The 13,396-nt window shown below is 40.7% G+C and overlaps 2 protein-coding genes across 3 annotated transcripts in view; both read left to right on the forward strand.

Annotated features, from left to right (window-relative positions):
• Arcn1 (archain 1 coat protein complex I subunit delta) overlaps window positions 1-7,898 on the forward strand; it is a 29,342-nt gene extending 21,444 nt beyond the window's left edge. The window contains exons 7-10 of the mRNA XM_005328335.4: window positions 233-380; window positions 1,190-1,298; window positions 4,153-4,357; window positions 6,052-7,898. Coding sequence (XP_005328392.1) covers window positions 233-380; window positions 1,190-1,298; window positions 4,153-4,357; window positions 6,052-6,141 — 552 coding nt within the window. The 3' untranslated portion in view covers window positions 6,142-7,898. The remainder of the gene's footprint in view (window positions 1-232; window positions 381-1,189; window positions 1,299-4,152; window positions 4,358-6,051) is intronic.
• Window positions 7,899-13,056: 5,158 nt separating this feature from the next.
• Phldb1 (pleckstrin homology like domain family B member 1) overlaps window positions 13,057-13,396 on the forward strand; it is a 47,683-nt gene continuing 47,343 nt past the window's right edge. The window contains exon 1 of one of the 2 annotated variants that reach the window (XM_078047087.1): window positions 13,057-13,174. The gene's annotated coding sequence lies outside the window, so the exon portion shown is untranslated. The remainder of the gene's footprint in view (window positions 13,175-13,396) is intronic. The other variant, XM_078047109.1, reaches the window with a different exon arrangement.

Below are 13,396 nucleotides of genomic sequence, written 5' to 3' on the forward strand. Positions count from 1 at the left end.
ACAAGGTCTTGTTAAGTTGCTTAGGGCCTTGCTAAGTTTTTGAGGCTGGCATCAAACTTTGAATTCTCCTGCCTCAGCTTCCTGAGCTACAGGGATTATAGGTATGCACCAGTGTACTCAGCTTTGACACTTTATCTTAGATGTTTAGATTATGGGCCATGTAAGCCCAGAGGGAGTTTATTTCTTGTCTTATCCTTTCTGAACCTAAGTTTTCCTTCCTGACTCATTCCAGACCCATCCAAATGTGGATAAAAAACTTTTCACCTCAGAGTCTCTAATTGGCTTAAAGAATCCAGAGAAGTCGTTTCCAGTCAATAGTGATGTAGGAGTGCTAAAGTGGAGACTACAGACCACAGAGGAATCTTTTATTCCACTGACAAGTAAGTGCCTCTAACCATTTCCACTAAGCTAGTCTACATTGAAAACTTGAAACAATCCTAGCTTGTGCACTTTCATTTTCTTTGCCATAGCAAAGTTATTTTTGACAAAATGATCTTTCAAAATTGTTTTTAATCATTTGCTTTACTTTTTTTTTGTTTTTGTTTTTTGAGGTACTGGATATTGAAGCCAGAGGCACTGATCTTATATTCCCAGCCCTTACTCCCCACCCCACCCTTTTTTCCCCTCCGTTTTAGATAGGGTCTCACTAAGTTTTCCAGGCTGGCCTTGAAATTTCGATCCTCTTTCCTTCTGGGTAGCTGGGATTACAGGTGTGCACAAAATTTAATAGTAATTAAATTTTTCATATATATAATTTATATTAGAATGTTTAAGCCTGCAGATGTTAATTAGCTTGGATTTGCCATCTTTTTTTAATATTTATTTTTTAGTTTTAGGTGGACACAATATCTTTATTTTATATTTATGTAGTGCTGAGGTTGAACCCAGTGCCTCATGCATGCTAAGTGAGCACTCTACAACTGAGCCACAATCCCAGCCCCGTTTTTTTTAATATTTTATTTTTTACTTATAGTTGGACACAACACCCCCATTTTATTTATTTTTATGTGGTATTGAGGGCCAAACCCAGGGCCTCACATGTACCAGGTGAGCGCTCTATTGCTGAGCCCCAGCCCCTGCCATCTTAACTTTTATCTACTCTTTTTCCATACTTGATTTTAGTCAAAATGTTGAGGCAATTTTACTTTTTTCTGATGTTCTAGTATGACTGCTTTGCTTTACTCCTCAGTTAATTGCTGGCCCTCGGAGAGTGGAAATGGCTGTGATGTCAACATAGAATACGAACTACAAGAAGATAACTTAGAACTGAATGATGTAGTTATCACCATCCCACTTCCGTAAGTGGTGTCCCCCACATAATCATGTCCCCTATGTTAGCTTATAGAACTGTTCTTTTTGGAGGAAGCACCTTGCTGCAGTGCATTCTAAGGTATTTGCTTTTTAAAAAGACCAATTGTAAAAGAAGCAAGACACCAAAGGCTACTTACTATATGATTCTACTTCCAAGACTTTCTGGAAAAGGTAATACTCTTAGAACAACATCAGGAAGTAGAGGGGAAAGTATTTGGCTACGAAAGGACAGAAGGGAACTTCAGGGGATGATGGAGATGTTCTATGACTCGATTTTGATGGTGCTTACAAGCCTGCATACATTTGTTAAAATACATTGAGTGTATAAGCTTTGGCTTTCAGTCCAAGCCAGTCAAACAAAAAAGCCAGTTGTAGTTCTGGGGCTAGGTATTAGTTCTTAGCGTCTTCATGTAATAATGAAGATTTCCAAAAGGAGGAGCCACTTTTCAGTCACATTTTCTTTGTTTTGTTTCACAAAGAAATTGAGTCTGTCAGACTGAATTTTTATTTTTCACTGACTGTCTTAACTATCACTAAAGATGAGAATATATTCAGTGGAACTATTGATTCTTGCTGAAACAAGATATCTACATCAGTTTCAGTAAATTTTCTCATAATTTTATTAAGTATAATTAACATAAACTACACATATTTAAGTTGTGCAAAGTGGTTAAGTTTTGACATGTGTACCTATGCAACTGTCAATACAATCAAGAAAATGAAAATGCCCGTTACCCCTTCAAAATTAGTTCTAGTAATCCCCCACACAAACACACAACATCTTTATTTTATTTTTATGTGTTGCTGAGGATCAAACCCAGTGCCCTGCACATGCCAGGCGAGTGCGTTACCACTTGAGCCACATCTCCAGCCCCTCTAGTAATTTTTTGCCATGCACTTAAATGACCTATTCTCCAGGATCATCTGGAAATACTCTCCACCTTAAATTTATTTCCTCAGTTACATTTTCAATGACTTGTACATTTGTACTTCCTCAGTGAATCTCATCTGCACTCCTTTAACCCTGAATAAGTACCAGGTTTAATTATGAAAAATAGTATATTTTTAGAGGATCTTTACTATTGTTGTGGAGAAAATGGTACTAACTTAATTTATATTTTTGTTCCCTTTTGATTAACTCAGTCCTTTACATTGTCAAGTCTGATTTGTCATTTGTCATTCTTAGTTCCTTTTTTTTTTTTTTTGTACTGGGGATTTAACCCAGGGGCTTAACCACTGAGCCACATCCCCAGCCATTTTTTAAAAAAATATTTATTATTTAGTTGTAGTTTGACATAATACCATCATTGTATTTATTTATTTTTATGTGGTACTGAGGATCAAACCAGGGCCGCACACGTGTAGGTGAGAGGCGAGCGCTCTACTGTTGAGCCACAACCCCAGCCCCCAACCCCAGCCATTTTTTATATTTATTTAGACTATTTAGAGATAGGGTCTCATTAAGTTGCTGAGGTTGGCTTTGAACTCTAGATCCTCCTGCCACAGCTTTCTGAGATGCCAAAAGATTTATCTGATTTATAATCAAGTGGATTTTCATTTGATAAATGCGCCTGGCTCTTATTTCCATTTTTAAAGATATACTTTATAACCAATATCATATATATATGTTAAATAGACATATATACAGATATAAGTATTGACATATATATCACACGCGCACATATAAATCCTGTTATTCACAATTTGGTTATTCTTGTGGAACAATAGATGGCTGCCTTGAAACGTTGTAGGATTTGGGCATTGGTAATAGGTGGGGTTTTGTTTGTCAAGATTTATTTTACTAGACTATTTTTAGGATGCCACAATTTTTAGGCCCTTCTGTCCACCCTATAATTGTGGTTTCAGTGGTTTCCTGTGTCTTAGTTCAATAGTCTCTAGAAGAGACCCTTAAGACAGCACTTTACTCCATTGTCTATAACTGATCAAATTAGAAGAGATCAGATTGGAATAAGGGGCACAGAGAAGGAATATAAAAGAACTAGGACCATAAAATTGATAGAGAAGAGTTAATAAATGTCTTATGCCACCCTTAAAATTTTCTCTGACTCCCATGTTTACCTTGCCCCTGATACAAGCATTGAATGTCACTAGTGAATTAAAAGATGGTAAATTTAGAATGTGTAGGAGTTGGTGACACTGCCTGTCAGCCATGTGTGAGGGTATACAGTACATTCAAACTAGCCCTGATTCTTTTGTAGAATAAAGATAACCATATATCTCTTTCTCCCGTCATGTTTCCACTTTGCCCAGGGATAATTGTGCTTCCATTTATCAAATGAGAGTCCACTTGATTATAAGACAGATAAATCTTTTGGCATCAGCTTCAGGCAGTTTTGAATCTTTCTCAGTTTTCTAAAAACAAATTCTCTCACAGGACAAATTCATCTCCATTATGTATTTAAAGTACTGCCTCTCCCCAATACTGTTATTAACCTGCTTTATTCTCCATTGTTACCTATAAAGAGAGTTGAATTGTATTAAAATTATAACAGATCATTAGTGTAGAATTTTTGGAAACATGTCCTGCTTCACTCATTTGCAGTATTAGTCCCCTATTAGCTCCCAGGTCTATCTGCCAAGTATCTATCATTGTATACACCCATATCTACAGAGAATTGAGTAAGATCCTTAGCCAGGGTGCTGGGACTTTGACCATTGAACTTATTATTAGGGAGTCTAATTTTTCCAGGACTGCATAAATATTGCAGTTCTAGAAAACTTGAAGCTGAATTTGAGAAGCATAATCAAATTTGGGGTTGGTTTTCCTTGTAGTTCTTCAATCTCTGGACACCTAACTTAACCAGATATTTCTCATGACAGATCCGGTGTTGGTGCACCAGTTATTGGTGAGATCGATGGGGAATATCGACATGACAGTCGACGAAATACCTTGGAGTGGTGCCTGCCAGTGATTGATGCCAAAAATAAGAGTGGCAGCCTGGAGTTTAGCATTGCTGGGCAGCCCAATGACTTCTTCCCGGTTCAAGTTTCTTTCATCTCCAAAAAAAATTACTGTAACATACAGGTACTCCATTTTAATAGAGTGCATGTATGAGAAGAAAAGTGGGATAGATGGCTTTGGTTTCATGTTAGAGCAAAAATCATAAAAGCTAATGTCCCCCTCAGATTCCATTTCTGACCAATTGATTATGGTCAAATTTCTCGCCTGCCTCATCTAAGATTTTCTATGTAGGTCAGACAAAAAATTTGAATATGTAATGTGCATAAAAGTACTTGTAGGGTGTATACTTAGTTGTGTCCATTTTAAAATCCATTTATCCAAATACTCAGTGCATGATTTTATAATGTCTTGTTCTCAGTTCTATCCAAGAAATGAAAGAAAGGGCTGGGATTTTAGCTCAGTGATAGAGCACTTGTCTCGCATAAATGAGGCACTGGGTTCAATCCTCAGCACCACATAGAAATAGAAATAAGAATATTGTGTCAATCTAAAAATGAAAAAAAGTTTTTTTTTTAAGTATTTCTTTTATATATTTATTTATTTGGTTTTATGTGGTGCTGAGGATCAAACCCATTGCCTCACATGTTCAAGCGCTCTACCACTGAGCCATAACCCCAGTCCATAGAAAAAGAAAGTTTTAAGAGTGGGGCTGTGGCTCCCTGGTGGAGCATTTGCCTAATATGCCTGAAGCCCTGTCATTAGCACCACCACCATCACCAAAGGGAAAAAAAAGTGGTTATAACAAATGGAAATGATTTGGGGATTTTTTTTTTTTCCCCCAGTGTTAGGGATTGAATCCAGGACTCACATATGCTAGGCAAGTCTTCTACCACTATAGAACAGTGAGCTTCATTATGTCATATTTATACATGCCAGTTTTCAGATTATTTGTGGCATGGCTCCCTAAATTACTGCAAACAATCATGAACCATTTCTGTTGCAAACTTTGTCTTTTAGGTAGACAAAGCAATGGAAATGTGTTAACTGTTCCTTTAGCATTTTAAATTCACCTCTAGTGTTTCGATTTGCATTAATAGGACCCAGTTTATAGTGTCTTCTCGTCTATTTGACTTCTTTGTTATTCTTCAACTACCTTATTTTCCCATATGGCTTCTGTTTATCTGGGAGGTTCTTGAGAAGTTACAGCTTCCTCTGTAGATTCTGAAGAGCAGTACTCACTCTCAGTTAGTGGCATAACCCCATCAGTATTGGGTTAAAACCCAAAATGAGTTTTCCTATTTGGTCCTATTATTAGAAAAAGAATCTCATTGAAAGAAACCAGCCATGCCTTAGAAAATCAGTATTGTGGAATAGCTTAATAGAACATTGAACACAAGAGATTTTTTTGAACAGATGAAATGAATAATATTAAAGAGTTAAAATGTTGCATTTTGGGTTAACATGTTAATTGATCATTTTGATAGAATGTTGATGAGTTTCATAGGTTCTGTAGGGTAGAGCTGGGCTGTGGTCAATCATTCTGGAGCTTTTACTTAATATTATTAATTCTGCTCTACATCTCATGACAAATTACCCTTTCTCTTTCTCTGGAGAGCAGATGAGTCATGGGTATGTTGATGAGTAAGCGTTAGGCAGTGAACTGCAGTTATGATTTGAAGAGTTTTTAGTATTTCTAAGCTACTTTTAATACTATGTTTAGGGGACTTGATCTGTTCTGTAATGAGGATTTAGTTAGCTTCTTCGAGACTAGAATCATCCTCCTTTTGCTTTACAATATTCTTTGTTTATTTTCCTAGGTTACCAAAGTGACCCAGGTAGATGGAAACAGCCCTGTCAGGTTTTCCACAGAGACCACTTTCCTAGTGGATAAGTATGAAATCCTGTAATACCAAGAAGAAAGAACCAGAAAGGAAAATTTTCAAATTTATAAAGAAGAAGCCAAAAGTGGCTGAAGAATTTTTCCAAATTTACAAGCCATTGGAGACCCTTTTTTCTGATACAGTGCACGTTCTCTGCGCTCAAGGACCCTCAACTCACCCCCAGTGTTTCAGTGTCATGGAGACATTCTTTGACAAAGACATGACACAGACATAAAGGGAAAGGCTGCTGATTTCTTTGGCAGATTTTACTGGCCAGCAGGAAAGCAAGCTCTCCAGAGAATGCCCCCTGTAAACACCTACTCTGCCTTCACCTAAGTTGCTCCTTTCTTTTAATCCCTAAATATAGTTATATTTCATATTTCATTTGTTTTTAGAAAGTTTTCTCTGTAGAAGATTTTAATCTTTCATACTCCTTTCCTTTACCATTAGTTTTTCTTTCTGTACAGCCAATCAAGTACGGGGATTATCTGTACATAGGCATTATATATGGCACTCCTGGAACAAAGGTTATCTAACCCACTGCTTTTTGGACAATACAGGTGAACTATTTAAGGGGTATGGAGTCTAGAAGTTAAAGGAAAAGGTTGTTTTCTGTCCATCTATCCCTCTATCATTTGCCAAGTTGTTTTCCTTTTAAGGCCTATCTTTCCTACTTGTGTCAATATTAAATATAGCTGAGAAGCAGCTTTCAGATGGTGCAGTCCCCTCTCCAGGATGTCTAGGAGAAGAATAGTTGTGTTCAGTAAGGAATTTCACATCTACATGTAATCATGTCTGCTGCTAGTGTCAAGTTTCCAGTTCTCTACATTTTGGGTACTTGAGCCAAAACAGTCTTTGGAATCTATTCACATTCCTCAACTTTACCACCTCCCTATTCCTGATCACTCTTTCATCAGTCCTCTCCTTTCTAGCAGAAAAGAGGTTATGATTTTGGAGGCTGTGGGTTCAGTGAGTCTTTGCCAGTCTGTTTAGCCCTGAACTATCAGAGAAACTCTATCTCTAACACTGAAGTTGTAGTGTTTCAAGAGGCAGTTGATTATATTGGTTGTGGAGGGATTATTCTTGTGTACTATGTTTCCTTGCAGCCGACCCACCATTTTCCACCAGCCTGTCTCTTGAAATTTTTTTCCTCCCCCTAAATATTTTGAGTGTCATCATGTAATGATTGTTTCTCAGCTCCATTTCATCCATTACTTTTTCAATGGAGAACAACATCAGCCAGCCTAGCTTTGGTCTTTAACCCAGTATTGCACTTGGCAGGGTGAGGGTTGAATGGCTGCAGGCCCATAGATGACCTCTTTGAGCTGTTTGGAGACCACTGCTCCCTCTGAACATCTGGCCCTCCCTGCAAAGAGTGTACTGTACTTGAAGCAAAGCAATCACAAATGGCCATGGCTGGAATTGCTTGCCAAAGAAATTTCTGGCCTTTCCCTTTCCCCTAACTGCATCAGGGAAGAATCCTTATCTCTAGCTTGGTTTCCACATGAGGTTTTTCTGAGGAAGGGGACTGGGACAAGAAGTCTGTCATGTAGTTAAGTAGGCAAGAAATCTTATTAATCCATTTTTTGTTTGAGAGTTGCTTGTCTATATGATTTTTAAAAAGTCAAGTTTAATTTCACAAATTTTTTTTCTGAAATTACTTTTGGGGTAATATTTAAAATGAAAGACATTTTGTAACCCTGTAAAATACATAGGGAATATAACATTCCAGTGTACACAAAGAAAGTAAATTCTTTAATCAAATAAAGAGTATTATAAAATGAGATGTTTAGTAGGCTCTTGACTTACACTTAGGTGTCTGCTTGCTGATTCAGGATGCTGTAATAGGATCTAAGATTAAAGATTGATGATACATTTTTTTAAGAGAAAATAATCTCTAAGCAAGAGTATTCATTGCCTTTTCCTCCATTTTACAGGTATTGCGCCTCATGTATTTTCTACATTTGAGCATGTACATGCACACATATGTTCCTAACAACATAGTTTTTGAATTTGTTACTATTTATGGCTTTGGGGAGGAGGCTGTGGGTTCAGCGAGTCTTAATTTGAAGTCTTAATTTTATCAGGGGCAATTGTACAATCAGAAAAATGAAGTATCATCTTCAAAGAATAATGTTATACAGCATATTATTCTCCCTGTTAGGCAGCGGTAAGATGTGAATCAGGAGCTGGCCATAGTGGGACACCCCTATAATCCTAACTACTTGAGGCTAAGGAAGGAGGATCAAAGTTCTAGGTCAACCTGAGAAACTTAGCAAGACTGTGTCTCAAAATAGAAGGCTGGGAATGTAGCTCAATGGTAGAGTACTTGGCTAGCATGCATGTTGTCCTGGGCAGATTCCTATATTACTAGTTATTAATTTTTTTTTTTTTTTGAGTGAACCAAGAAGAGGCAGTGAATGCCTTGGGAATTGTTAATTCCCTCAGAGAAGGTATCTTATTTTTTTATTCCTCTTTTATTCAACTTGGGAAAAATATTGAATGTAAACAAATTGTTAGGAAAGCAGATAGAGAACTCTGAATAATGTCTAAAATGAAATCCTTGTAATGGTAAAGGCCAAGATTATGAATTTTTTTCTTAGTGAAATAGTATATGATATAATGACGCTAAAATATGGCTTGCCTTGCTGCGATTGTAACCTTAATCTAGTGAAGAATACCAAAATCATGCCACAATGGGGCTGGGGATGTGGCTCAAGCGGTAGCGCGCTCGCCTGGCATGCGTGCGGCCCGGGTTCGATCCTCAGCACCACATACCAACAATGATGTTGTGTCCGCCGAGAACTAAAAAATAAATGTTGGAAATTCTCTCTCTCGGGGGCTGGGGATGTGGCTCAAGCGGTAGCGCGCTCGCCTAGCATGCGTGCGGCCCGGGTTCGATCCTCAGCAGCACCACATACCAACAAAGATGTTGTGTCCGCCGAGAACTAAGAAAAAATAAATAAAGGTTAAAATTCTCTCTAAAAAAAAAAAAAAAAAAAGAAATTCTCTCTCTCTCTCTCTCTCTCCTCTCTCCTCTCACTCTCTCTTAAAAAAAAAAAATCATGCCACAAGTGTCATAATTAGGGTTGCTAATTCCTCTGTGATATCACATGGATTTTTTTGTTGGCCTCTTGTGAGGGAGTCTAGCAAAATAGATCTAGTCAACATTCTGTTTAATGTAGGAGGCTTGTGGTTCATTCTCTGAATTGATTAATCCCATGTAGAGAAGATTGGGAACATACCTCTCTGGACAGGAGTTCCATGTTAAAAAAAATCACTCTTGGTAGCAACAAATCTCAAAACTCAACCTGTGCCATCTCTGATGATGGAATTTTTTGCCTTTTAATTGATTTTAAAATTGTTCATACTTGGTAGGATCTGAGAGATTTCCAGGGTGGATGTAGAATAGCCTTTTGTTAAAGTTCACCTCTGGCAGGGTTTATTTTAAGGAGATAGAAGAGAAACAGTCCTCATCTTCCAAAAAAAAAAAAAAAATCCAACTGGAAGCAGTGATTACCTGGTTATGAAATCTTTTTCTAAGCTAGACCAATGTTAACTACAACTAGTGGTAACATGGGTCTAAATGAGAGTATGTTTTTGTTAATTTTTTTTTTTTGTAGTTGTAGATGGACAGAATCCCTTTATTTGCTTTTTTTTTTTTTTTTTTAATGTGGGCTGAGGATAGAACCCAGTGCCTCACGCATTCTAGGCAAGTGCTCTGCTACTAAGCTTACAGTTGCAGCCCAAGAGTATGGCTTCTTGTCAGGTAGGCTTCAGGGGAATCAAATGAAACATAAGGCTGGGGATGTAGGTCAGTGGTAGAACACTTGCCTAGCATGTGTGAAACCCTGGGTTCAATCCCTAGTGCTGGGGTCAGGGAGGCAAAAACTCAGAATGACTCCTCTATACTATGCACATTTATCTTATAGTAACACCACATGCACATACATGTCCATTCCCTCTTCTTACCTCATTTGGCAAGTATATTTACAACTCTAGAGCTTTGAAATTCCTATTATACCTACAAGTAGGTTGGTTACTGTGCATTCCCTGTTACCCAAGGGCAGACCCCATCTCTATAAATGTCTTCTATCTTACTCTGGGGAGTTAGTGATAAATACAAGCCAGGCCTTTAGGGAAATTAGACTAACTTTCCCATTCCAGGCTGTTTTCCCTCTCACAAACAAAAGAAGCCAAACTACCAGGCACTTTCTCCCATTCTTCACCAAAAAAGGTTTTTGCCCTGCTAACTACTTAACCCCTAAGTGGTTTAATCCAGTTCTGGAAACATCAGGTTGGTTACCAAACCAGGACAGGAGTTATTTGAAAGAAAGGCATTACAAACCCAAGGCAAAGAGAAATGGAAACGGGTCTTGTTTCCCATTCTTTTGTCCAAATGAGTGTGATGATGGAAATTGAAGGCAGGCCCTAGAGCTAATGCAACAGGCTTTCTACCACTATCTGTACCCCAAGCCTTCAATGCTTGTTCTTTACAGCCCACAGGAAGATCCTAAGCTCCAGACACAGAACCAGTCATCTGTCCTGCCCAAATTTCCCAGTCAGTTTGGATCTATTAGGTTTGTGTAATTTTTCTAGGACAAGCTGAGAAAAGAGCTTCTGCTGCTTTGCAGCCACTGAAACAAAGTTTGAACATTTTCCCAAGTTGAATGCAGTGAGGAGTTGTTTGGCATCTTTGCTGCTACCACACCTAACACTAATGATGCCTGAGTACAGAATCCAAAGAAGTCAGAAAGGGATAGCTTTCTGGGAGAGGGTGTGTATCTACAGGGACTACTGGTTGTGTGAGCAACAATCACCTCTTTTTGGGGTAGAGGGAGTGCAGTTTGAGAAGAGGGACAGAGTGAGAAATATGCCAAAGCAAAGGCAGGAGGAGTGTGGAATCCACTCCTGACATTCATAGCCAAGTGCAGAGGCCTTGAAAAAAATCCACTCTTCCTTCCACACCCAGTCTTTGCCCTCTCCCCCTGCTTCCATTTCGGAAAGTCTGAAGCATGCCTGGAAAGCTGTTTTCTGCTTTCTTCTCCTCTCTTCCTCCCCCTTTCCTGAGCTCCCAGCTGCTCGACCTCTTGCGTAACTGTGAGAGAGCACTGAGTTATTTGATGGGCTCCAGATGTGGAGTGGGAAGAGGGTGGAGGGATGGGGGCGGTAGGTCTTCAGTCCCCTGAGTGCTCTTACTGTGGGAACATAGAGACCCAACACAGCAGGAGAGGGGACACATTGCACAGAGCCTTCATCAAGGGGTCAGCTGGTCCCTGGATTGGGAGGACAGTGAGGACAGTTAGGTGCTGTTTCAACCCCCTGCCTCAGCAGCAGCTGCCTCTATGATCAGCTCAATTATTCCTTGAAATTCTTTACCGAGACAGTAAAGAGGAGCTAGGGTTGGAAATGAAAAATTCTGAGGTACCCCAATCTGAGCCCCTCCACAAATGCTGGGTGTTAGTATATGGGATACAACAATTTTGTTTCTTTCTCTTTTTTTAAACACACCAGAATAGCTTGAAAATTACTGTTGTGATCTGCTTCATGAAGGCTGGCCAGAGTTAAAGTCCTTTCATGAACCTCAAACTGTATGAACAGAGGAAGAACGAGGCTTGCCTCCCAACTCCTGAGGTTTCCTGGTACCCACAGTGTGTGCTGGAAACTGACTGTCCCACCTCCACTGCCTAGAACAGGTAGCAACAAAGAGCACCCTCCCCCCTCCCCCTTTTTGTCCACTGCTTGGCTGGTCAGTCTCTGGTGGTGAAGGGCCCCCTGCTAATGCTAGCCCTGTCAATGAGTGACCAGGGATTCCTGCTGTTCAGACTCCTGCTGTTTCTGGTTTAGGGAGAGAGGGCAGAAACTAAAACCACCAGATCAGAACAAGGCTTTTCCATCTCAAAGACAATTTATTTTTTGCTATCCACTCAGTTGGAATTTAGGCCAGACTTGGGGTTTCCTGCTCCTTCCTTCAGCCAGGAAGAGTCTCTGGGGTCCCTCTATAGCATTCAGGTTAAAGAGATCCACTCTAGCTGAGTTCAGCTCCCTAGGGCCTCCCAGCCAGTCTCCTGAGGCAAGAGTTGGCTTTGCAAGTTAAGGATCCACTGTCAGTGTTCAATTTCTAGGTGGGGGTTGAGATGGAGAATGACTGACCAGGCTCAGTTTCTAGCCTGCTCTTAAGTGTTTACTGCTCCTCTTTTTTTCTCTTGTTAACCCCCATTCTTGTGTGTCTCTAGCCTGCCTCCCCATTGCCCAACCTTAATCCAGTAGATCTGTGGTGGGATGGAGCTAATCGGGGAGCTGGTGGTAGTAACTCCACTGGGCTTTCCTCTGCTTTTCAGATTGCGTGGCACTTTAACATGCCTTCTTTACCTATTCTTAGGAAACTGTGAAGCCTCATATGCAGGGTTCTCAACCTCATTTGTGGCTTTTCGTGGTGGGCCTAGGAATGGAGTGAGGAGAGGTGTAAGGAGGGAAGACCTAGGTGTCCCCAGTAGATGTTCTGGAGGAAATGTTGAATTGAGAGTATGTTGGGGCTGCGACGACTAGGAGGTTCAGTGGGAATCAGTGGAGGTTTTAGGCATGTAAGATGAGAGAAAAGAGAATAGGAGAGAAGAGGGAGCGCAAGCTGTCAAAAACACCCTCTCAAAACAGCTTTAAAACAGGAGTCCAAGGTGGTCTAGGAGAGTCCAGAGGGGAGGGCGGAAGGAAAGGCTGTGTGCGCTTGTGCTGTGGTGGTGGTGATGGTGGTGGTGGCAGTGGCGGTGGAGAGCCAGCTGTACAGATGAACAAAGCGGACGCTGTGCAGGCGGGGGGAGGTGCTGCTGTGGGAAAGGGTGGGTGGGGGACCTTGGGCTCCAGCCCCACAAGGGCGTCTTCTCTGGCTGGCCAGGCTGACAGGACGGGGGTGGGGGCGGGGACTCGCGGGGGTGGGGGGCGGGACAGGCTCACTCTCCTCCTACTCAGAGGACTCCCAAGAAAAAGTAACTGTGTTCTCCCCAGTTTGAGGCCGCCGCGGCGGAGCCGGGCCAAGGGACCGGTGTCCCCCTCACCCCTCGAGGTAAGCGCACCTCCTCTCATTACTCTCACCGCAGGTTCACTGCACGCCTGGGACCGCATAAGGGAAAGTCCCCAGGTACTGGCGAGATCAGCTCTAGAGTAGGGAGCTCGGAAGAAACCCGTAGGGAAGGAGGGGACATCTCAGGTGAGTGCGTAGAGATGAAAAGAGCTTTGTGGTAGTCAGCTTCGCCGCTTTCCCGTGAGCAGCTTGATTTTGCCCTTC

This window comes from Ictidomys tridecemlineatus, chromosome 4 (genome assembly GCF_052094955.1).
Source record: "Ictidomys tridecemlineatus isolate mIctTri1 chromosome 4, mIctTri1.hap1, whole genome shotgun sequence".
NCBI classification, from domain to species: Eukaryota; Metazoa; Chordata; class Mammalia; order Rodentia; family Sciuridae; genus Ictidomys; species Ictidomys tridecemlineatus.